This window comes from Homalodisca vitripennis, chromosome 4 (assembly GCF_021130785.1).
Source record: "Homalodisca vitripennis isolate AUS2020 chromosome 4, UT_GWSS_2.1, whole genome shotgun sequence".
Taxonomy (NCBI): Eukaryota; Metazoa; Arthropoda; class Insecta; order Hemiptera; family Cicadellidae; genus Homalodisca; species Homalodisca vitripennis.
The window spans coordinates 161,802,010-161,828,293 of NC_060210.1; the positions used below are offsets into that span (position 1 = coordinate 161,802,010).

The 26,284-nt window shown below is 34.6% G+C and overlaps 1 protein-coding gene across 1 annotated transcript in view; it reads right to left on the reverse strand.

The window, feature by feature from the left end:
- LOC124360488 overlaps positions 1–26,284 on the reverse strand; it is a 57,324-nt gene that overhangs the window by 20,679 nt on the left and 10,361 nt on the right. The window contains exons 2-4 of the mRNA XM_046814160.1: positions 13,563–13,976; positions 5,946–6,148; positions 5,512–5,775 (exon numbers count right to left, since the gene is read on the reverse strand). Of these exons, the coding sequence (XP_046670116.1) occupies positions 5,512–5,775; positions 5,946–6,148; positions 13,563–13,922 (827 nt within the window). The 5' untranslated portion in view covers positions 13,923–13,976. The remainder of the gene's footprint in view (positions 1–5,511; positions 5,776–5,945; positions 6,149–13,562; positions 13,977–26,284) is intronic.

Consider the following 26,284-nt stretch of genomic DNA (forward strand, 5'->3'; position numbering starts at 1 on the left):
TTGTAATATCTAATCCACCGTTTAGTCTTGTATGAATCGTTTACTATTCAGCTCTAAAACTGTACAACAAACCTCCTCCTCATTTCAATATTAAAAATTGCCTAAAAATCTCAATGTTTCATTGATACATTATCTTCTTGATCAGGTCTATTATTCTGTGTATGAATTTTTAAACGACTAAGAAAAAGCCCTGCAATTTTGATTTGTTATTGCACGATTAATTTTGGGTGTACATATTGCATTAATATAGCATTTTACAGTAATTATTTATCACCATTTATTTGGTTAATCATGTCTACGTTTCATATACTCGAGCGAAACTCCAAATTGTAACGAAACATGAATACATACTTTTGAATCTTCACATAGGTGATGAAACGTTGAAAAGACCAAAACTCTGAAGGAAAGATATATCCGACATAGTTGCGAAAGAGATACTGGATGGTGTGTGACTAGTCAGGGGAAAGAAAGAAAAGAACCCGATACGGCCATTGGCAAACTCTGTCGCCTGACTCTTTCCTGGAAAAACATACTTTGATAATTGGGCCTTAATCACTATCTGCAATTACAGAGTGGGTACTGAAAATATAGAAACCAAAAGAAGTCAATGTGGATCAGTATTGTCCAGCATGATGGAACAAATCTCAGCATGAGTTCTGTGTGGAGTTAGAAGGAAGGATAAGTAAAGTAGAAATCAGTCTCAAGAATGAGATATATTTTAATTGGCGAGACTTCCACTCACCACAACTGTACTCGGAGCGTCAAGGGTGCATTAACGTTTCCCTTTACGATGAAAACATTTCAATCAAATTAATTTAATGGGTTTACTTAAACTTTATGATAACTCACTGACACTATCAAATATTAAAACATATAAATTGAGGAAGTTGAGCAAGTGCATGAGAATCAATAAGTAACATACGTTTAGAAATACTCGTATGTTTGTTTCGTATTGATGGATATTTCAAATCCTCTGTGTTCATCTGGTAAACGCATTTGAAAAGGATGTTAGGTCATGCGAGAAAGATTTGTTACACGAAGATGCAGATTTAATCAGGTAATGTATTGGTACTATATTAATGTGCCAGTATTAACGCCCAGACTACAGCCCGACAAACAAGACTTTCATCACTCAAAATACTGTATATTATCAACGATTATTTTGAAATGTTGATTGAACTTATTTACATTTATCCTCTTGTTCCGTAAGTAGACGCTTTTTGAACGTAGTCCTGCGTGGGTTTTTCATATTTACATATATTTATATTGTATATTTTCTTCATTGCGACAACAAGAAAAAACTTAACTATAGTGCTGGAATATCTTAGACTGAAAGAAGTTTATAATGACCGTAGAAGCCTTTTGACCGAAGTAGGTTTTCAAGACATATATTTGTATATACTCGTATTTTCTTTATTAGGAAAATAAGGTAAATTTAACTGTGGCGTCGGAGGTATCACTCATACCAACCAGAAATACCACTCAATCGCAATCTTGCTTAGCCTCTGATCCTCTTCATCATGAACACCGAAATAATACATACGGTTTTTGTGTATGCCTTACATTTGGATATATCATAGAGCTGTTTTATTATAAGTGTTTTTACATATTTAGATTTTAAAAATTGTGCGCGAAGTCAAGAGTAACAGCTAATTTACTTATTAGGAATTGATTACAAAATGATTGAAATGACGTTGGAGTTTTTGTTTCGCTTCATTTGATGGTTCAAAAGATAGAGAATAATATTTAAAAACGTCGAGTTGACCACTAATCCTGAGGTAAACAGTTGCGTTTACGTTATACCCATCGTGTAAACTCCAAAAGAGAATCTTTTGTTGAAAGTGATTTGAATTTATGTTACGATGCTTAAATGTCAAAATAACTTCCGAACATTAACATACCTTGATCAGTGCGAGCGTAAATAAAGCAGTAAGAAGTGAGAGGTCGACTGTCACCGTGTTGCTGATTATATTTCTCAGTGTGACTGAAACAGTCTCCTCGTCTGTTGTGAACTCATTTGCGATTCTTATGACGTCATTTCACTCCATCAAGAAATCCACATTTAAAATCTTGACTTGAAACTTTTTCTAAATAAGTAGATCCCAATAATACTTCTACTATAATATTGAGTACGTACTTGAAAACTATTATTGTTGAATTACTCATGGGAATAGAAATGACGAAGATGTTTTTGGAAATCTTCGAGAGGGGATGGTATCGATTGTAGAGTATCAGACAACGACGCCCAGGCGGCGCCCGCCCGCGCTGTGTCTATAGTACAAGGGTGTGTGGGCGTGCCGACAACGTATCACTGGGGTCGTAACACCAGACACTCGTACACTCTCACTGTGCTTCTCCACAGATATTTATTATTTTTGAGTATGTTTTGCAATTTAATATAAAAAAAAAACTTAGTACGGGATTTATGTGGAGTTAAAAATAATTTAATTTAGCACGTTTTTTATGGTTCTCCGAGTGCGAAACGGGTTCCGGTAGCGTGGTAGGCTGAGGTAGTTACAAATATTAAATAGAATTTATTTTGTAACATGCAGAATTATCGGCTCTACTGTAACTATAAAACTGTGTTGTTAACTTTATTTGAAACGGAAGGAGCTCTACTCGTAATATACGAAAAGGTAGAACACAAATAAATATAATCAACTACGTCTACGGAAAAACGTACATTCCAGTTCGGAGCTGGAGATTCCGCAGATTGACGAGTTTGATGAAGTTTGAAATTTATTGATATTTTGCAACCACCATTTATAATCATATACATTTGGTGAACCATTCTTCTATTCAAATGATTAACGCTTACATAGCGTTTTGATTTAATATTACTATAACTAAAATTGATCAAGATGTATATTTTGCTGTTTGTTTATACAAGTAAACAACTATACGTAAGCTATCTACCTTAGCGATAAAATAAATAGCTTAAATCTCTTTACGACATTTTAAAATTTGAATTGATTCTACCGTACATCTGGTGGAGTGGAATATTTTTATAAAATTACTTTCAGACTAACTGAATGACAATAATTCTATATTATTATAAATATAGATTATTGTATTACATTTTTGCTCTTCATTTGAATTTTATTTCCTTAGTTTGATTATAAAACCTATAGGATTACATCATACTGAAAGGAATAACCCCTCCCCCCGCCATTATACCATATACGCATCACGAACCCTTCCTCATTAAATTTGTCCCAGCGGAGCCACTGACATGTTTGTTTCTCTCTTCACAATCGGCATTCGTTGCTATAAGGACGTTGTACAGAATACAGCGATATGGTAGTACGGAAACTGTGAGGTAAAATTTAACTGTTTCAAAATATCACTCACTCTCTGATCACAGAATATAACAAAAGAAATAATGTTAACCGATCTGAAATGTAGAACGATGGTTTCTCGAACGCTGTAAAAACTGAAATAGAATTGCCGTTTAAATGGCGTGAATAATGCGATACTGTTACTTGCTAACAGGAGTTCTAAGGTCAAACTGGTAATTTTAAGTACTTATTTTCAAAGCGACTTTTGTGCTTTTTTGATTACAGAATCTTAAACCAAATAAATAAAAAAACTACGGCAAAGCATTAAAAACTGAATAAAAAAATAGACTATTAAGAAGCAGCAATATGCCTATTGAGAAGCATGGTTAAAATGGCGATTAACCGTTGGTTTCGACTTAACGCGCAAAGAGCCCTGTAAAAGTAGACTAACAAGGTTTTTCTAAAATAAAAAACCATTGTATAAAATTGTTTTTGAAGTAAATATTACTTATTGGAACACTGGCATACATGTTTCATAAGATACTACCAAGACCGTAACAAATAATAAATTGACGAACTAAAAATGTCACATGATTATTATTTCTCCCGTGCTCTTAATGTCCAATAAAGGTGGAATTTAAAAATAAGTTTTAAAACGGTTTAAATTGTTTTGGTTGAAAACATAATACATGTGATTTTTTCTCTTCACATTTTTGAAGGATATGAACTTATATATGGAAGGATGTTTGTAATCTTATTTACAGTTTTATTTGCAATTGTTTGAACATTTTGAGGTAACTCAAGGCATTATCTGTTGTTTTAAATGGTAGCTCCAAGTAGTTTTTATTAGGATACTAGCGGGCCCGGCGCGCTTTGCTGCGCATTTCAATAATTTTTTGCAAAAGTTGCCCGCGGCTTCGCACGCAATTTCCCGTTGAAAACAGTACACTATATTCACTTATTCTTTTTCTATCACATTCTAAACATTGCTGAGATAATTGATAGTCGTTCCATCGTGAGCCTCTTGGGCGTATTATGAAGGTATGTACCATATTCCTGCCTCTATCTAGCTGTTACCCACGGCTTCGCACGCAAATCTTAAGAACCGAAGTCCTTATATTACTTAGTAATTTTTTTTTTTTACTATAATAAATTTTAGATTAAATTAGTTATATCTCCGATGCCACGATTGAGCTTGCTTTGTTGTCTCGATCGAGAGAATATGTACACACGGAGTTTTGAGAACCATACTTCTGTCAAAAAAAACAACTAAGGTTGATTTTATAACATTCTTTATATTTGTAGCCAACGTAAGATAGTAATTATGATATCTGCATTACTCTTCTGATCAAGCATGAGCATGGTTTATATTAAATAAATATTGCAGTTAAAGGTGAATTTTTACGTCAAATTTGAATTGTATTATCTGGATAGTAAAGTCTATGTTTAACAGTGATTGCAAAAACAGTTTAAACAAAATTTGTCGTTTCTCTTAAGCTTACTCTATGCTTTAAAACTATAAGTGTAATATATGTTTACAAAGAACAGCTGATTAAAAATTTGAAAAGACGTTAACATATGTTTGCTGCAATGCATTTCTTATGGGTATTTCTGTAACCAGTGGGGCGGAATCCTGAATCGGGAAAGGGATGGGCATAGCTTATAAACCTTCTCCGTGGAAAAATACATATACGTACAAATTTTCATCATGATCGGTCCAATAGTTCACGATTCCATAAAGGACAAACATACAAACATTCATTTTTATATATATAGATTTAAAACCTTAATAAAACTTTTTTGATTTGGTTAGTTCTAGAGGTACACTTTTATACAGTCTCAGCACGATAGAATTAAATGAAGTCTATACATATTAGTCTATAAGTAAAGTACGTTTTTATACACAATGCAGACATTTTTACACGTAATAAACACTATTCATCTTTTCGGTAAGTAGTTTTTAGCACTTTTGTGATTAAACCTTTTGATCTTGTAAATAGCTTTTTATTAATAATAATTATCCATAATATACGTCAGCATCCCTATTAAGGGAAAGGGAGAGTTATAACAATATACTAGATTGTACAGTATTCTCGAACGGGAATCATTATTTATAGTGAACTGGTCTACAAGACATATTTACCAAAAATATTAAGTAAATGAATAAAGTTAAATACTTTTAGTTTATGTATGTTGGGTTAATTAATTTTACGTGTAATCTAGTATCCCGTACCTGAGTCGATTGTCTCGATGCCGAGTGACGGTGTGACAGGAGGCCAGGAACACCTCGCCACTGCCCTTGTCACTCCAGACCGTAGTCGGCTGGACCGAGCTGCCCGGTTCGTTGCCTTGTGCCCTGTTGTGAGCCGTGACCTGCCCACACTGACCCGTGTACACGTTGTTCTCGTACTGTATGTAGATGTTGTTGGCAGTTGTCGAGATCCTGGGGCAGTAGCGTTCGCAGTAAAAGTTGCGCATATTTTTGATCTTGGTGCATCTGAAAATAGAAGAAAAAACTACCATCATGACCTTTGTGCATTTGCTGGACAAAACATCTATTTTAAATCTGACAGAACTCAAGATATTAAAGTATAATTTATAACTGTAAACTTGTAATGATCAAAATACGATAAAATTAGGGTAACTAATACTGCAAAAGGGTCTTACCTGGATTTGTAACATTCAAAAAACCCGTTGAGCTTGAGATTGTCTTTGTCGCTGTCGACGATGATGCCGTCAGCCTTATAGTGACACAGAAATAGTTCCGACATGTTGGCGCAGTGGCCGAGAGAACAGTTGAACACTCCGGTGAGGGCACCACACACCTTGTCCTCATTACAGTTGTACTTGTGGAGCACGCCAGGGTTAGCCTACGACACAAATGTATGTTTCAGATGTTGTAACATTGTTGAACAACAGGAGTGACACACAAACATGTTGGCGCAGTGGCCGAGAGCACAGTTGCACACTCCGGTGAGAGCACCACACACCTTGTCCTCATTACAGTTGTACTTGTGGAGCACGCCAGGGTTAGCCTACGACACAAATGTATGTTTCAGATGTTGTAACATTGTTGGACAACAGGAGTGACACACAAACATGTTGGCGCAGTGGCCGAGAGAACAGTTGAACACTCCGGTGAGGGCACCACACACCTTGTCCTCATTACAGTTGTACTTGTGGAGCACGCCAGGGTTAGCCTACGACACAAATGTATGTTTCAGATGTTGTAACATTGTTGGACAACAGGAGTGACACACAAACATGTTGGCGCAGTGGCCGAGAGAACAGTTGCACACTCCGGTGAGAGCACCACACACCTTGTCCTCATTACAGTTGTACTTGTGGACCACGCCAAGGTTAGCCTACGACACAAATGTATGTTTCAGATGTTGTAACATTGTTGGACAACAGGAGTGACACACAAACATGTTGGCGCAGTGGCCGAGAGCACAGTTGCACACTCCGGTGAGAGCACCACACACCTTGTCCTCATTACAGTTGTACTTGTGGACCACGCCAAGGTTAGCCTACGACACAAATGTATGTTTCAGATGTTGTAACATTGTTGGACAACAGGAGTGACACACAAACATGTTGGCGCAGTGGCCGAGAGAACAGTTGCACACTCCGGTGAGAGCACCACACACCTTGTCCTCATTACAGTTGTACTTGTGGACCACGCCAAGGTTAGCCTACGACACAAATTATGTTGCAGACGTTGTAAACATTGTTGCACAACAGGGTGAGACATATGACATCAACGCAGAGACAAGTGCAACAGTTTTTTTACTTTTCTGACCCGCAATTATAAGAAGCCCAATGTAATTGGGTTAAAACCCTTATGATATTCAAGTAAAGGTCACGGTTGTTAACTCCCCATATGTCCTAGAAATCCGTTACTTTTGTATGGATTTCAAAGTACAATCGAGTTCAGAGATGAAAGATGGAAACTTAAATTACCTTTATATGGGTCGAAACAGGAGTCTCCACTGAAATTCAAGCCTCAAAATGTTGTTTTTGAAGTAGTGGGACAATTTGAATAATTTGAATAATGGCCTAAATACTTTTCCCCGCTTCAGGCGTTTCTTTCTTAGTTTTTATGTCTGATTTGATTTTTAGCAGTTCGTAAAGGGGTTGCAAGTCATAAATACAGGTTATTAAAGTGTTTTTCGTTCATTGAAAAGCTATTTTCTTGGATTCAGAATGTAGTTACTCATGACTACGAACAAATATCTATTCAGTTCTTGTGAAGGGTGAGCTCTACTGTTCAAAATTCGACGGACGGTTTTGAATTCATTGAGAGTTCAATTTTTAGCCTGGGAGGGTGATTCAGAGGTTTCTATCAACACAAATTACATTTTAAATTGGCTATACTCAACGAGTGTAACGGTCCACCCCATTTCAAAATGTTGGTTGGCATCCCCGGAATCGAACCCACCACTTCTCAGCTACAGAATAGAAGGAATTTTAGATCAGAATTATCTTTAATATTCGATTTAACTGTCTCTTGGTCATTTATACGATGGTCGCATCATGTCATGTTACGGTGTATGAGCCTCGTTGGCGGAGGCTATATTCGGTATTATTTGGGCAGGAGCAATGGTTCGGCACTGATATGGTATGCGAAAAGGTTATTGACACTCAGGCGTTCCTGGAGTTCCGGTGTTGAATGTTTTAGCATGCCATGGATGTGACCGATTATCGAGAACTCTGTCCTGGAAGTTTTTACACTAATAACATGTCATCTAGCACGATTAGTTTGTGTGAGAAGTATCAATTCAGAATGCAGAATTATTAATAATTTAGGTCTCAAGCCTTAGATGCTTAGGATAGCCAGCAGTGGGGTTGTTTGATACAGCCATATAAACACCTACAAGACGACCATCAGAGCTGTGGTAGCTACGCGAAGTTGGTAGTCCTTTCTCTCATCATAATGGAATTTGGGCCGATTTAAAAAGGATTTGTTTGGATACCAGCTTTCCTCTTGTCATTCCTGTCATTTTTTTGTTACTACCACAATTCCACTTTTTGTTTTATTGGTGTGGTTAGGAATAAAAAGACGAATGCCATTGTCGCTTTAGCCGTGGGATATTTTTTAAACACAAATATCATAAGTTGAAAATAAATTAAAACACGTGTTAATAAGATAATTTATATACCAACATTATAGGTAATTATTTAATGAGGAGATAACCTGGGTAGATGAATTAGCTTAGTTCCTTAGTGATTGAACACTTGTGGTTGCTTAGCAACCAATCATATCGTTATTCTAATAAGTAGATGGCAGACTGTAGATATACGGGTATGAACGTATGCCTAATAAATTAAACATAAAAACTAGTAGAGAAGCATTTACAAGTCGTTTTCGACGTTATTTCTAAGTAAAGTAGGGCAGAGTTTATAGGCTTCGAGAAACGCATCTAATGACTCTCCTTGACCTTTCAGCTGCTCGATATGGTTCAGATTGCTTCACGGAACCGCCCACTTACTGCTGGAGTTACCAGAGTATGTCATTCTTAGTATGTAGCCGAAATTGCATCATGTTACTAGTAATCAATTAAGGACTTGCAGGCAAGTTTATCTACAGTTTCGAGTACCCATTTCTAAGTTAACTTAGTGTTGACAATTTAACAAGTTATATAAGGTTTAAAGATTATATTCGAAAATTTATATACATTATTTTTCTAAAGAACCTTCTTTAGGGGTTTCACTACGTTTAAAAGTTATTTATTAAACGTTTAGGCCACTTTATACATCGATCTCAACTTATTAATAGGTGTTCGGAAGTAACACAATTTAAAAAGCTTGTAGGTAGATTTCATAGAGATCTGCCTATTACAATTATTTGCTCTCACGACCGAATTCCCGGAAGATGTTTAGGATTTTCTCTGATAATGAGCTCCAAAATCCAAAACCACCCCAAATGTATTTAAATATATTTATGGACTCAACGCAAATTTGAAAACACAATAATTGGCGTAATATTAAAAATATTCAGACTAAACTTGGTACAAAGGCAGTACTCGCACATAGCTTGGATGAGTTCGTAAGTCACTCTAAACCAATAAAATGTTTCAAGGTGTTAACTCATCTAACTCCTAAAATAGACCCAAAATGTTACAGTAAAAAAATATTTTAGGCAGTCTTAACAAATAAAACACGTTTTAAGATGGCGGCCATTCGAGTTTTGGGCAAATTTTTGCTCAGTTATTTCATAATATTAATACAAATTGACATGTTTCTTAAAATTGGCAAGCAACATTTATGCTTACTTATTTTTCGATAACTCTTAAGTTGTCAAGATGGTGGTCATTAAGGTTTAAAGTTACAGAAGTATCTAAATGAACAATTATATGGGAATTTGTTTATAAATATAATATCTGATTAATTGTAAATCAATGAGGTCCACGTTTTACAAAACATGCTTCAATTTTTGTTTTTGAAGGTTTCAAAATTATAGAGTTTGTAAAGGTTTGCAAGTGTTACATTAACATAAATTGTACTAATGAAACCAGCTTAAAAATAAATTGTTTATTTTATTTTAATTGAACATTTAAAAAATGCTAAAAAATTAGTGTAACACATTTTGTGGCAAGAACCATGTTAAAATTACATTGTTGAACATCAGTAAATTTTCAATACTAAAAATGCTCTATTTTCTGATAGAATAATTCCTTTGAGATGCGGTTTGTGGCATTCAATTCAGTAAGCTATTACCTTTAAAATTATGTATCACAAGGTATAGGCTTCCATTAAGAATATTCACGACACCCTCGGCAGGACGTCCCCCGTTGGTGTGACATAACAAAACATTGTTCCAAAAAGTAGATGCCCAATCTCTATCACGATTGTAAGAGGTTTCAAATTTATATTTAAATTATTAAAGGATATATTTGGGTGTTTCCAGACATAATATACACCCTGTAGATGACCCATCTTGGGTCATCTATTTGTCACCATTTCAACTTTCAGTAACTGCATTTGTTAACGCTATGGAAGTGGTTAAGTAAAGACAAACCGTTCATCCTATATAGTAATATTTCTATGGTTCTTTAGATGGATTTGCTATCTTATAGGATATTTTGCCGTTTAAAACAATTTTAGATGTTATTTCATATGGTATTGACAAAATCTTGGAGCATACAATAGAGAGGTAACTTTAGTAGTGGTTTGCAAGACTTTCAGCGACTTAAAGGAGGGTTAAATAGAACCTGACAACGGAAAGGGTGTATTAAAACTTATTTTGTTAGAGATTGCACAGTCTGGGTGTTACTTGAGAACAGTAAGTATGATAGTGCTTCTGCTCATCCTTATTATACTACTTTGCAAAATTGATTCTCAACCGACTGAGGTGACTACATTTAAACATATAAACTTTTATGTTTAAGTTAGATGATCGAAGATAGGAAGAACAGTCTTGCAAAATGATGTATGGAGATTAGAATAGAGTTACTATAATTATTGTCTCGGAGACCTTAACTGCACAGAGATACAACTTGCACAGTTGTATCATTGACTATTAATGTCGTCTCTAATACACACTGTACAGCAAGACTGTACTGCACAGGATTTAGTAAGAATATAATAAGGATCAAACTGATTGATGTATGCAAGACTTTCTCCACAAGGTGATCCGCTTAATGCTGAAAATATTATCCCTTCTCTTATTATCCATTCGTTATCTCTTGCTATCTTTTGGAGATGGATTTTGAATGTGAGTGATCGATCTAAGGTGACCTGGACATTAAGTATTGTAATTGTATCTAAGCATAACAGCATCAAACGAGTTAATAAGCTAAACGTTGACCTGGACATTAAGTATTGTAATTGTATCTAAGCATAACAGCATCAAACGAGTTAATAAGCTAAACGTTGACCTGGACATTAAGTATTGTAATTGTATCTAAGCATAACAGCATCAAACGAGTTAATAAGCTAAACGTTCGCCATGTTGTGTATACTATGGAAATATGCTTTCTCTTTTTTGCAGGAGCTACATAATTATGATTGCAATAACATCGTCTCTTTAACTCCTTTGATAGAGAGTTTTTGTCATGGATGACGTTAAACCCATATTCTAGATTTAAGACTGGTGTACTTGAAAGTTCTGGAAGAAACCTTATAGAGTGACAGCTCTTTCAATAGGCATAATTAAGCTCTTGCATCGGGAATAATTTGGGAACCTTCCAAAGGGACCTGTTGGATTCTTTTGGTTCGTTAATTCTGAAGAATATAAACTTATGAGTTGACTTTAGATTAGATGTTGATATGCCTACAATGTATTTAGTTATATATATAGAGACCATAATAATATTATATTCACATGATTAATAAGTTAGATGATCGAAGATAGGAAGAACATTCTTGCAAAACGATGTATGGAGATTAGAATAGAGTTAGTATAATTGTCTCGGAGACTTTAACTGCACAGAGATACAACTTGCACAGTTTTCGTGGATGATACTATTAATGTCCTCTTTCATACATATCCATACCATAGATTTATCTACTACATGCCTGAAACCGGGGACATAGCCTCTTGCTTAATACGTAACTCTTATCTATGACGAAGTTTCCTGAATGCAAAACTATACATTTTGTCACACAGGAAATAGTCACTGAAATACTAATATTTGGCTCCAATTTCTAAACCATTGATGGTAGGTGGTCCATCAGATGTTACAGATATGCTTACAATATCGCCAATAAGTATGCGAGATTTCTAAATGCATCAATGTGTACTTAATTAATTTGTACTAAATGATAAGATCCGGTATTACGTGGATAAGCTCATTTTAGCGTATTTCCATTCTTTGATTCATTCTTAGTTTTATCTGGATATCAAAAATTGGTTGTTAAATATTATTTTTGTTGCTATGCCATTGTACAAAGATATATTTTGTGGTCAAGAAATGCAAGGAAGTTGCATGTCCAAAGGTTGACGTTATCGCTTGGTATTGTCAAACATTGGATATAACAGCTCTTTATTGTAGCGTGCAGTTTGTAACAAGATATTCAGATATGTTTTCAGTCACATGAAAATAGTTTTGTTACAAAAATAACTGCTAAAAAAATATAAAAATTGAAATATAAGATATTTTGTCCCACAGGCCAGAATTTCAAGTAGATTTTTGCTGTAGTTGATAATACTTGGTAATATGGAAACTTAATATGGACACTGAACTAATTGGTTCTAGAATATAAATTGTACTAACTCTGACATACTTGAAATTCTCGGCCTCCGGCAGTTCACTGTCTTTGGGAGATTTGGGAGATAGAGCACTAAGACTCAAGGAGCTACAAGCCTCTATCAGCTTCCGTACTCTGGCGTCTCCTAGCCTCTGGATTATCCTTGCCTCTTGCAGCTCCCAACCTGAGGTAGCTCCTAGCCTCTGACTCCCGTTATCTGGCAACGTATGGGTGTACTCGGACCTTTGACAAGTCCCGACGTTTTTAATTTCCAAAGCATTGAGAGGTTTCTGCCTCTAGGAGCTTGTGGACTGTGGCAGCTTCCGGGCTCTGAGGCCTCTTAGCGTCGAGGAGATCATCATTTTTGAGAAATCTCAACTTCTAATGCTCATAGAAAATCCCGACTTATGACAGCTCTCAGAATTAGGAAAATCCCGCCCACTGCGAGCTTCCAACTTGCACAGAAGCTTCCGCTCTCAGAATGTTTTGGCCTCTGTATTTGGTAGCTTCCTGCCTGTAGACACTCCTTAATTCTGGCATGTGGAATATTCCTGTTTCTAAATGATTCTGTATTCTGAGGGCTGTGACCTACCATCTCTAAGAGGTGGAAGGTCTTGACCTGTAGGAGGCATCTACCATTAAAAGGACAGCCATATACAATGGTTGTATCTTTGGATCCAATAAATGTATTTATACGTAATGTGTGCTAGTTGTGCGGAAAACATTCGAAAAAACCAACTTGTGTTAAAATTTATTACATTGAACGTCCATTCAAATTTAAGTTTAAATCTCTGCAACTACAAATAGTCTATAACAGTTGTGTAGAAAAAGGTTTCGACCCTGAGGCTCCGCCTCTTCGGCCCGATTTGCCTCTAAAACCCTCTTTTTCACTTGCACATCGTCCATACTAAATTTGTAAAGATGCTTATAAAATTGTGGTTGTAATTATGATGACGCATTCACATTTTTTGTATAATTATTGAATAAAGATATTTTGAACTTAAACTACATACAGATAGATTAGTGTTCACATTTACACATTAAATATCTACATAATAGGATAAAGTAAATAGTGCTTATTTCCCCACTCACCGGAGGACAAGCGACAGAGGTCAGTCTGGTGCAGTTCTCGACCGAAATGTTAGTGCCGTTCTGACGGGTAGTGACATGTATCTGCGGACAGAAGCCCGAGGTCTTGGTAAGGCACCACTCGCCGCACGAGGCCCAGTCACAGTTATTGACCAGACTGGTGTTGACGGCTTGGCACATGACAGGCCGAGGCTCGATGCCCGAGTTGAAGGCTTTGTGACTGGGCATGTAGACGGCGACAGTCAGATAGACCAGAGACACACAACTCAGCACGATGGTCAGCTGGCAGAGACAGATGGAGCCGCAGATCCGTCGGTCTTGCTCGGGTATGAGACGTGGCTTGTCCTTGCGGCGACGTCCCATCGTGCAGTCAGGAGTAGCCGCGGTGGTACACCATCCTTCTTCTCACTGTTAACTCTGCACAAACAATACACAGTAACATTACATTTCTTCTTCTGTTGACAGCTAGACACTCCATATCTGTTTGAACGGAAAACAATTATAATTTTATGTCGAAAATATGAAACTGAATTTGTTCAACGTTACTAATAATATTGCAATTTTAATATCGAAAGTGCAGTATGAAAACAGAAGACGAATGTCAGCCATGAAAGTTAATCAGAAGGAAAAGAATGCTTGTTAATCATATAAATGCTTAGGATAGTAATTCTAAGTTACATCTTACAAGACAGTAAATATCCTTGTTTCTGCAATTCACTTACAAGTTTTTATAGTAGTATTTACGAAATATATCTTTTGCAGTTTACTGTAGGAGCAGAATATTAAGTACCTTTAAACTTGATTAGAGCGGCAAAAATTAGTTTTGGACTCAATGAATTCTGATGCCTGCATTCCCAGCCACATTGTACACAGTTGGTTTCTATGAATTTTGGTTTCTTTTAAGCAGATCCCAATCTTTCCCTTATTCAGACCGTTATCGTGCCCACAGCTCTCTGCAGGAACTCATGAAATAAGAATAAGGAGAGTCGGTACCTTACAAGGTCGATAGTACTGATAATAAATTGCGAACGCAGACAAGATTTGAACCCACGCTATATCTAAATCAAACACAGTTCAACGCCTTAGACCGTTAGGACACAAGCTCTTCCTTTTTGTTTTTGAAACGTCCTGGTGTGCAAATTCAAATATATTTTAATGCAGATACACATTTTCCTGTAGTCAAATTAGGCTGGAAAGATGTATCGTAATAAAGCCTGTTACTCTTGGTTTGGTCCAAGTTTCAAAGTATCATCACCCTGAAACACCTTAACGAGTCGAGCCGTACACGCGAGTGAGTAACACAACACTACCGTGGGTTCCGTGCCGTGTTGCCATAAGTACCACCGCTATCTCACATCGATATGGCCGACTCTCATCAGGAGGCGACCTCCTTTCCCGCAGTTGTCACTTATCGATGTGTTGCGAGCTCTTCCTAAGCTCTTCCTTGTGTCATTTGTTTAAAAAAATACAAATATGTAAATACATGAATTTTCCTCAGCTTTCTGGTTGAGACTCTAATAAGCTGAGCTTATTTTTGAAACCCATGAAAAAATTATGGTTGATTATACGGTGGGATTAATCCGTAATTATACTACTAGGTGGAATAGCGTGCAGAACAAATTATTCAGCGGACCTACTCATGAATGACGGTATTTATGTCTGCGGAAGAGGTTATGAACAGCTTGTCCCTCTTTTATGTCTTCAGCGTGTTTTGTGTTTAATGGATAAAATTAGGATATAAAAGTTTTTGATTAATTCTCTCTCAATTTTACGTATCATTCTATGATATAAAAATGACTGATGAAACACATACCTGCTTTCATTGTTTACATGTTTACCTCATCATTAACTGGGCGTTAGAACGATTAAACACGTATTTACATTATTTAGAGACCAGTATTGTCATGATCTTGGTGACAAATTGTTTGTATTTAAATTTTACAACAATTTTCTCTAAAACTGTTATGGTCTTACTACTTTTATGGCAGTAAGCTTCAATAATGTAAACTGTCCGCCTTCTTGAAACGTAATGTGATAATTTAATATTGATTTTCCTTTGATTCGAGGCTACCAAAATAATAACTGTGCAAAACTTGAGTTTTAGCATTTTTAAAGTTTTCTTTAAAAAATATAAAATTACATACTCAGAACTTTTGACCAATGTTTTCTTATATTACATTTTGTGTTTGCCTTGGCACGAAGAACAAATTCCCAAACTATTACCAGAGAGCCCTTATACGTCCTGTATAAAGTCAAGACTACGTAGTTGGTAATTTTAGGAAAATAAACTGAAATAAAAACACAATAGTCTAATAATTCACGTTTTGTTGAACATGTTTATATTTTATTTATAGAATCGGAAGAAATATGAATGGTCAATCTATTCTGGGCCTTGTGGCCAGGGTCAGTTTGCAAGTGGAGTAAAGTTTGTGTGTGTGGTGCAAAGCTCGTGTATATTGGTAACTTCTACAAACCACGTATAACTTCTTCCATCACAATTGTGCGTGATTCTGATTTGAACATTAATTTGGACAACGCCTTTGGGGAGTTACTTCCTTCATAGAATGATGTACAGTATACAACGTTTTGCTGAAATGATACTGTACGAGCACAAGTATTTTTTATTTACTTTTTACGTTATTTTGGACATGTTATTAGCCTAGTTATTATATAGACCAAATTAATTACAATAAAAATAACCACAAGATTATTTATAAATAAAAATCTCCCTTTTCTTTTACATTTTTTAGTAAAAACAGTATGTTAGACTTTTTAAAGCCAAATGTATTTTAATTGTATTTATGTATTGTGAATTTTTGTTGTAATCAGTTTTGTTTGCCAAAGAAAAATTATGCTTGCCGGTGATTTGGTCGTAACACTCGTAATATGATTTGGTCTAAGAATAAACACGGCAGCCAACCAACACCAACATGCTCGTGTAAGGGTTGCCAATATTACGACTGGATAGAAAGAGGGTCCTAATAGGATTACTTAAAGGATTAGGAAAGGAAACTTGGACGCTTTCTCACAACCCTTCCTTGACTATCATGATACTATCAGGCTCAGTTTGTTTTGCTTAGAAAAAAAAAGAAGTGGTTGTACGCAAGTTTATTTATAATACCCGTGATAGGTAAATTGTTTAAATAACTATTGTTGAAATAGTAATACTGGTATATACATGAGAATAAAAAATATACGATATGAAAATTAAACAAAACTCTTTTGAAACAGGTACCTATAAACCTGTCACTTAATTAATTGAAATACAGTAAAACTTATCTAGTGTAATGTTTTAATTAAATCATGTTGTAATAAAATCACGCTGACTCTTAGAGGTGACACATATTTCATACATTCACGCGAAGTTTATTCGTGGATTGCTATGTGACAGGTGAGTTTCACAATATTTTACAATGGATAGTAATTTGAAAAACCAAGTAAATAAATAACTTTAATTGCTATTTGATGAAAGAATAGTTATGTGAATTTAAATATGTTTTGGCGCAGTAAAGACAATTTTAATTAGTTTCAGCTTCGAGAAAAGTGAATTCAGAAACCAATTGTAAATTAATGCTAGCGCCAGATTTTGGTATTGTATGAATATATTAATGCTGGATTATTGGCTATGTATGTTAGAAATAAATAGATTCAATGCCAATTGAGTAGACTTGTTGCAAAAGTCTACATGTATGAGTTCAGTGTACACAAAGCATGTAAAAATAACTCTGTCTATTTTATACCAGCAGTAATTCATTACTCTGAAATATTCCTGTTTTTACATAGAAGTTAACTCTATAAAGCGACGGGTTATTTCGGAAATGAATGTGGCATGGATCACGAATGTGGCGGTGATCGAGAGGTATGAGGAACAAAAAGTGCGCTAAATGGGGATATTGAGAGCTGCCATCAATAAAGAATATCGAATATTGGGGAGTGAGTTTCAGAGTAGTCTCCATGTGTGTAATACGTGTAACTTTGTTCGTAGTTAGTCGACTCAAACATGAGTGTTCCTCTCATGGATACCGCAGTGGATGCCATGTTTCTGACCCAGCGTTAGACATTAGGCAAAATATGTATTCACTATTGCACATCCTGTAGATTAAACAGTGTCAATTTGATTCAAATAAATAACAATTATTAGTATTATTACAATATATAAATAATATGAACATAAAATATTAAAATGTTACCGACTCTAAGTTTATGTAAGGAATATAAGCCTTACCAACAATATAGTTTTTTCAAAACCTTTCTTAATCTACTATATTGCATGTCAATAATGGTTTTGGGAATGTGTTTTAAAACTTATGCTGAGTACTTGATCTTATTCTTTAAAAAAACACTCCTGTTTATGCCGAGGTAGTAGTGTATAATTTTTATTCCTCGTTATCAGGGCTAAAGGTTTACTGCTGTATTTCCTTGTTGTGTAACAATAATAACATTTACACATTTAAGAGACAACGAAGAATTGTCAAGGCCCCCAAAGTTGTTAATAAATAAAACATTTCTATGCAAGAAAAAAAACAAACTCGACAATATTGTAGATTAAGAATACTTCTCTCGTTTGTTTTAAGACATAACAGCGTCAAGCACTTTTGTTCCATTAAGACATTGAATTTATTTACATATTTATAAGTTGCAAACTGTTAACAGATTATATATACAGAGCAAAAAAACCCACAAAGACTGTGATCTGTGAGTGGAAGACCTTTATTAGTCTTTCGTTATCTTCCTTACTCATGGGCAACTGTACAGAAGAATTATTAAATTACAAAATTATAACTATTACAGCTAGATTTAGTTATTAGATAACGGTAGTCAACGTGTATGATATAACAAAATTAATTTATGTTACAATACATTAAATTGTGAAGAAGACAAGATTTTTTCCGGACATTTGCCATAGTTCAAGTGATACAAAAAACCAAAATATACACTCAAAATAAATCAGTAACACTACGTATCGACATCTGTAATCTGTATTTAATTATGTATCTGTATTAATAATGTATTTAATGATACACAATTAAACACACATAAACCTAACACTTAACTCTATAATCTCGGTTCAGATAAACAAATCATACTCATACAGACAAAGTAGACGTGTTTAATAAACACGTATAGCATTTCACGAACCAATCTTTTAAAAGAGACCTTAAAAGGCCTTTATATATTTGTTATATAAAATGAATATTTAGTATAATTTAAATATTTTCTTCTAAAGAATTAAATATTTAATGAAATTTAAATTTTTCAATAAAAATACATATATACTAAATTTTTAACGTTTTAAGATAAACAACTAATAGTAGATTTTAATTTCGATGTTAAAATTACCAATAATGTATTTTGAGGATAAAAAAGTATTCCTACAATTGTAGTTTTTAAAACATTGTCCTTATTCTGTCATATTCTTTTCATGTATCTTATTTTGCACAATTCGTTTGCTTGTTAATCTGATTGTATTCCAGGTATTCCACGAGTAGAAAAAAGCAAGTTACGTAATGTTTCCAATGTTGATGAAATAGCTACGGCCACTGCAGTTTCTAGTGTTTGTTTTCATACATTGCAAAGTTGGAGTATTTTGCTCAGAATAACAACATTACGCTTCCATATATTTCCTGTGTAAGAAATGTTGAATATCTATTAACATGTTTATAGGAAGTAGGTCACAGGAATAATTGAGCTGTGTTTTGGGGCCGTTTTATATATAAGCTGCTCGGGAAAATTAAAGGCGTAAAATGATAGTTTGCACAGGTTATACATTGTTAATAAAACCAAATACAGATGAACTTACTCCATATGACGTATATAAAAATGCCCAAGAAGAGTCATACAACAATTTACGAAAAACTATCAGATTATTTCTTATTTTATATTTTTCTTTTCTAAAAAAAGAATTGAGATTCATTTTACTATGCATAATTAACCATATGCCACTTAACTATTTCACCGGACAATGTTTTGTTACGCTTTATTCAGTTTAAAAATTATAAAAAAAGGTGAAAGAGTTTACTATTACCTCGCTGCAATAGTGAATGGTAATTAAAGTTAAAAAAGGAAATCTACCTTACCTTAAGCTTTAACAATTAGAGTTTAAAGATTCACAAAGTTTAATATACGAGTACTATACAGTACACATGCCAAGTATGAGTGTTATGTTTTGTACAAAATGTATGTCTGTAATAAGTTCCTAAACTGTGTAAGCCCACTACAGAATGGATAACATAGCCTCGTGAATGTGTAATTCCTGGGAAGGATGAAAGTTGCGTGTCTGTGTCTATCGTGCCGAGACTCCCGTGGCGTGACTATTTGTGTAGCACTAGCTATACTAAACTATGCCACTCTTTAAAATACTAATATGACATTGGAAACTGTTGGTTTCACGTTACGACGCGACAAGCTTGGATATGAAACGCCCCTATACAATATTGACATTAACTATATTATTAGAGTATTGATTGTATATTAAACATTAATACGTTATATACGTAATCCATCACCATCACTATAGATCTACTAAACCCTCCAATGCACCCAAACCTAACACTCTGTGTTACCCTAAATCACAGAGTTGTCAACTTTCCGAATTGCAAAGTCGATGCATAAAGCCTTGTAGGAAGTTGTCATTTTCAAAATTTTGAAACTTCTGAGACAAAATGAGTAAAGCTCAATCAATGATTCTATGCACTGTGTGGAATATGTCTATATTATTGGCATTACTCTCCTACATTTACGTGTAAAGCACAAGATCTCAAAGTTCATAGTGGTTTGAATCAATATACAGAACTAAAATTAATATTTTAAAATATACTTCGTTAATTCCTTGACACCACTATAAGTGAGTTATTTTTTAAATACCTAGAGATGATTTACCTCAAGACGTCCACCGATATTGAAGATCTGGGTTCCTACCCATTACATGTATTCCACAGACAATACAAATATCAACATTATATTTAAACTAAAATATAATTTTGTAGAAAGTTTTTAATCAAACACAAATGAAACTTGAATGTTTTGTGAATTTAAATAATTCGCGTTCTAACAGCAGTATTCAAGAGTTGTTAAACGTGTAACCTTTACAAGCTCGAGCCGTAAACAAGGACTGGAGCCTTTGATATCTTGCTTCACGACCTTTAGTGTAGGTATAACGATATAACGAGGGAAACAGGAATACTTATTCAGTGCTTTGCCTTATAGTCCAGAGCCGAGATAAAATTTACAAGCTTGAGCCGTAAACAAGGACTAGAGCCCTTGATAGCTTGCTTCACGACCCAAATATGATTTCTGGGATTGCCATTTGGAAGACACTAACGGCAGAACGTGCCCTTTTTAAGTAATTTAGAAAGGTTATTTATATATCCTATCTTTACATTCCGTGACATATCACAAATGGCCTCCAACAATATCACTTGGAACCCTCGTAAATAAAGCGAGAAATGTTTTAAAGTATTTCTGACGGCAAACTGCAAAGTTTCTTGCAAGGTCAACCTTCAACGTTCATATAAACAAGGACATTTTCCCTTGCATCACTAAGACAAGACAGGGATATTTAGATAAATCACAATATCTCCAAATTTTTCAGTTTCACCCCAACATGTTTCATTCGACTTTCTAGAGAGGGAGCTATTGCATGTGTAGCAAAATGTCGTAGTGTTTATGATAAATTAAGGAATCCCAATCATTATACTTCCATCTCATGTTGAAGAATGATTCACATGGCTTCTAACAATAACATTATCTAGAACCCTAAGAAAGCATCAGAATATTGCTTTATGTAGTTGAATTGTTGATATTAGATGAAAACATCTACGTCTGAATTTTATTATACCTCGTTGCTAAATACAGATTTCAATACCTTTTCCTGTACTGCCGTTCCCAGAAATTTGAGTACATCACATGTAGCTCAAAAGGAACATAAAACAAGGAAGAGGTGATTATTAGAACCCCCTCTCTTCACACATGCTTGAAACGAATTCTAAAGTGGAGAAATCCTTGAAACTGTGACATAAACAACAAAGTCTGTTGTAGCATCAATAAGAGACAGTAATGGTCACTTAGAAGTATCTCATCCTCTGCCACCTTTCTGGTCTAACGCTTTCAAATAGATGCAACAAACCCAACACGTTCAGCTCCTTTTTTTAAACAGCGACATTTGTCTACTATTACAAAGGGCAATTACTCAGTTATTTTTTAGTTCTATTCAGTGGAATAGAACTTAAAAAAGTTATTGCGTCTTTTAGAGGTATTAAGTATTTTTAAAACATTTTTCAGCTTAATAATACTACTTTAGCAACATAATAATAACGTTGAGATTATGCATGTTAAAATCCCTTATAGAAATGTATTTGATTTTAAAATGTAAAAATCAAAAAAATTGAAATGTAAAAATTAGATTTTTTTTACCTGCATAGTGTCAATAATATTTTGTAAATTAAGTGTAATTATATATAACTCGAGATTTTTACAGAACGTCTTGTGTATTTATTTGGTATACTTAAAGAAAAGTCAATGGTTCCAAACGTGCAGTAAGGATCCAAGAATAGCCCTGGGATCTCAGTTCATAATTTAAACGTCTGGAAGTCTTTGAAATCCGTTGTACAGGTATACAGCCCGCACTCAAGTACGTATGGTGTCTTTATGTTTCGCACATATTTTAAGCTTCTGTTCTTTAGCAATCTAGATTGCTCTTGCAATATTTATCTTCAACGTCATTTAAAGTTTCACTACACCGTATATTTGTGTTCTTCCTTGAAAACACAGATCTACAACTTATAATATTTGACTGTTTCATTATAGTTGGCGTGACCGGAAGTGTAAAAATTACTTTTCTATTTATTTTTAGAATGAAATGCAGATTTTGGGTCGGTATGCCCAATCTAGACGATAGTTAATGCATAGCTAGCTGTTTATATGTTTTGAATTAAACAATCATTTTGTTAATTATATGTTTCAACAGTGACAGATTTAAATATAAAAATGTATTAACATCCAGAATCTCTTTGACAAAAATTTACATACATCAACGATTTAATAACTTATATAATAATGAATACGAGATATATGTATAAATATCAAGGGCATATTTGGATAATAATTTCGCATGTAATGTAACAATTACCTTAGTATACAAGGGGTCCATAATTTATCAAAATTTATTGTATAGTTCTGTCTTGCTTCGTTTTCTATATGTCTATTTGTAATTTTTAGTAATATTCTAGCTTTAAATTAGGAGTAAAATAAGGTACAGGCTAAATCACGGGCCTTTGAATCTTACACGTTTAGTCTAATTTAGATCTAATTTTATAATCTGAAAAATATCATATTAAAATATAATAAAGATCAGATCCGATTGATATATAATTAAGATATCAAATATCTGATTAAGATCAGAGCTTATTTTATTTTTAAGGTTAAAATTAGTCCATACAATATGTTGAAACTGTAATAATCTAAGAACAGGAGATATATGAAAGATTTATATGATTAGTAAAATGTGTATAACTTTTAGATAGACATTTTAACACCAAGATTTGTTATATATTAAAAGAATTTATGAAAATCTCATGGCAGTCAGGTTTTTAAATGAAAGGTATTTGTTTACAGATCAGGCATCAAGTTAATGAACCTACATACTTCGTTTTAATTTAAAAACACTCAGTGAAATGTGTGCGTTATGTTGAGCTACTGATCACTCAAATTGGTGAGACTGAGGAGATTTAGGCGCGGACAATCGGCCTAAATTTTGGCTTTTTATAAGGATATTTTATGTTGTAAAAGCATTGTCAGCTGTACACTGGGCATCTCAAGAGATGTTTGTTTACATTCAGTGTCAGCTGTAGGTTTGTTTACATTCAGATTATTTTAACCTATTCGTGTAAGTTTAATGTAGCTGTTGGTCTCGCCTCGTTGGTCTCGCCACTGTATACATTTCTTTAGTTGTTTTACAAGTTTTGTGAGTATAGTTCTTCGAATTATGGGTCTTGGAAGGAAACCAAGAGACGCTCGCAGGAATAGTGAAAAACGGAAATTTCACAATGTAGGAACTAATTTAATGACATGTGGTCCTTTAACTACAAGAAAAGGGCAAGTCCTGATATACTGATTTGGTGACATTTGATACTTCTTCCTATAAAAGAAGACGACTGGTACCTCCACCAGCTAACCCTTATTTAATGACGTGCGGTTCTTCAACCATCAACAATTAATTTTGAAACGATTCCCATTATGGGTAACTGTTTATTTAGGGCAATCTCCCATTGTTTATTTGGAACTGAAGATAGACACAATGAGGTCCGTTTGGCTGCTATTGACCACATTGCTAAGAAGTCGCATGCATTTAAAAATTCGATTGTTAGGGATGAAACGTATGGCCAAAGTATCAAAAATGCTACTGGTATAAATGTGTAATGAGCACCAATAGCCAGTATTCAGGACATGCTGAACTTCATAGAGTTAGTGAGCTATTTTAAAATTTGTTTATTTAGAGTTTATCAGGAAAAGGGTGACATAATTGTTATTTATGGTTCTGGAGGGACTATTCATGACTTGCTATTCTCTGAAAACCGAGATAATGGGCATTGCAGTGTCTTGAAGGATAGTTATAGAACACCTATGAGGAAAACACTTGATATAAATTCTGTAGTTGATCTTGACATTAAGAGGACTTAAAGGCAAGGCAACTATGACTTGTCGTCGTGAGGCAAAGGCCAAAGCCCAAAAAGAGGGAGAGTACAGAGTATTTAGGATAGTAAGATGTTTAAATTTCCTTCAAGGTTTGCGGATTCTGATGCTACTCCAGATGCCAGTCCTTACTCTATAGGTGGTCTTGAGAGAGTTTTTCATTATTGCTCAGCATTGTATTTCAAACCTGAGAAGAATACAGCTGAAAATTTCACTCTTTGTTGCTGTGATGGAAAAATTAATGGATCCGTGTAGGTCGGATTGTAGTTCTTCCTTCATCTTTTGTTAAGAGTCCAAGAAATATGATGCATAATTACCAAGATACTATGGCCAGAAAGGGCGGTGGCTCATAGTGCCTAATCTCATATTTCCACAACGTGATTTCGTTCACAGCACCCACTGTTTACAAACAGCGACACAGCTCATAGTGCCTAAACTCATAGCGCCATACAATTGGCCAAGTGCTCACAGCACCAACACAACCGAATAAACAATCGGATCCATGGTCACAGCGACACAGCTCATAGTGCCTAAACTCATAGCGCCATAAAATTGGCCAAGAGCTCACAGCACCAACACAACCGAATACACAATTGGATCCGTGCTCCCAGCGCCACAGCTCATAGTGCCAACGCAGCGGGGAAGGACACTTGCGTGTGCCTTCCGTCTATCAACCTCCAAACCCGCGACAACCAGGTAAGTATTCATTACTACCAAATGATTGTAATGTTGTATTATCTGTACGCATCAGCTTTGTGTCATTATGTTTTCGCATGTTGTATATTGAATTTTAATCGCTTTAAAATTAGTCGTAATACTCGTAAATGCATGATTATTGTTAGCTTAAGTCTCAGATTTTTTTAATTTTCCGTAAATAACATGTGTACTTGAAGGAGAAATACAGTTATTGTTTAATGGTCTAACGTTTAGATACCTATTTAGTGTACTGGACCTGAACTTATATTAATACATAGTAATATTAATAATACTCAGTAATTTGTAGTGTATTTATTAATAACATGAAATAATATATTCATGGAAAATATCTGTGCAGATAACGTCATTTCATAGATAAAATAAGTTTACTTAATAACAAGAAAAGACAATGTGTACGTGAAATAACATTTATTGACTCATTTAACCCTATTTCTAACATTCAGTCCACTTCCCTGCTAGCGGCCTACCTGTATTACTGAGCGTAGTAGGCTCGAACATTTATATCTATATATTTATTTCCTTTAATTTACGAACTCACAGAATATACATGTATTACGTTTATTATATCATTTTATTTAGTTTATAACGGATAAAATATAATCTATTGTGTAGGATTTAGACCCATAATTAAGATTTCTAAATCGATAAGCATAAGAACACACAAGATAAGATATCAAAGCGTATGTGACAGATAATTGTTTTTACAAAATATAAACACTAAAAACATAATAACAGAATCCAAAGTGTTCAGAATTAATTTAACAGTTTCTTATTGCAATATTGTAATAGTATTTATTAGTGTAATGGTTATAATCGGTTTCTAATCGAGTACCATACGATTAATTAGCTGACAAAATATGTATGACATGTTACATAGAATATGGCTCTAACTCATCCGTCCTAGTTGATCAACTAACTGCCCTGCCCAGAGTAAGGGCTTTCAGTAGTGTGATGCCTCACAAATCAGGTTGCTTAAACATTATACTCAGCCATTACCCGTTGCAACCTGAGCTCACTAGGTTCATTCAAGCGAAATAATACCGCAAACCCTATATAGTACGCCAAACTATCCCAGAAGAACTGGAGAGGAACTAAGGATGACCAGAATTTATTATATAATCAAGTAAAAAACCAGACATGATCCACCGTGAATCAATTCATAAGGTCAATGAGTTGCAAAAAGGAAAGACATATTAAATTTCCTTGGTAATTAAAAATCTAAATTTCGTGAGTGTAAATTACATTTTTATTTCAGCTGATAATCTACTAACCTAATCCTGGTATTTTAGGTTAAAAAGCTAGATAATATAAGCGTGGAA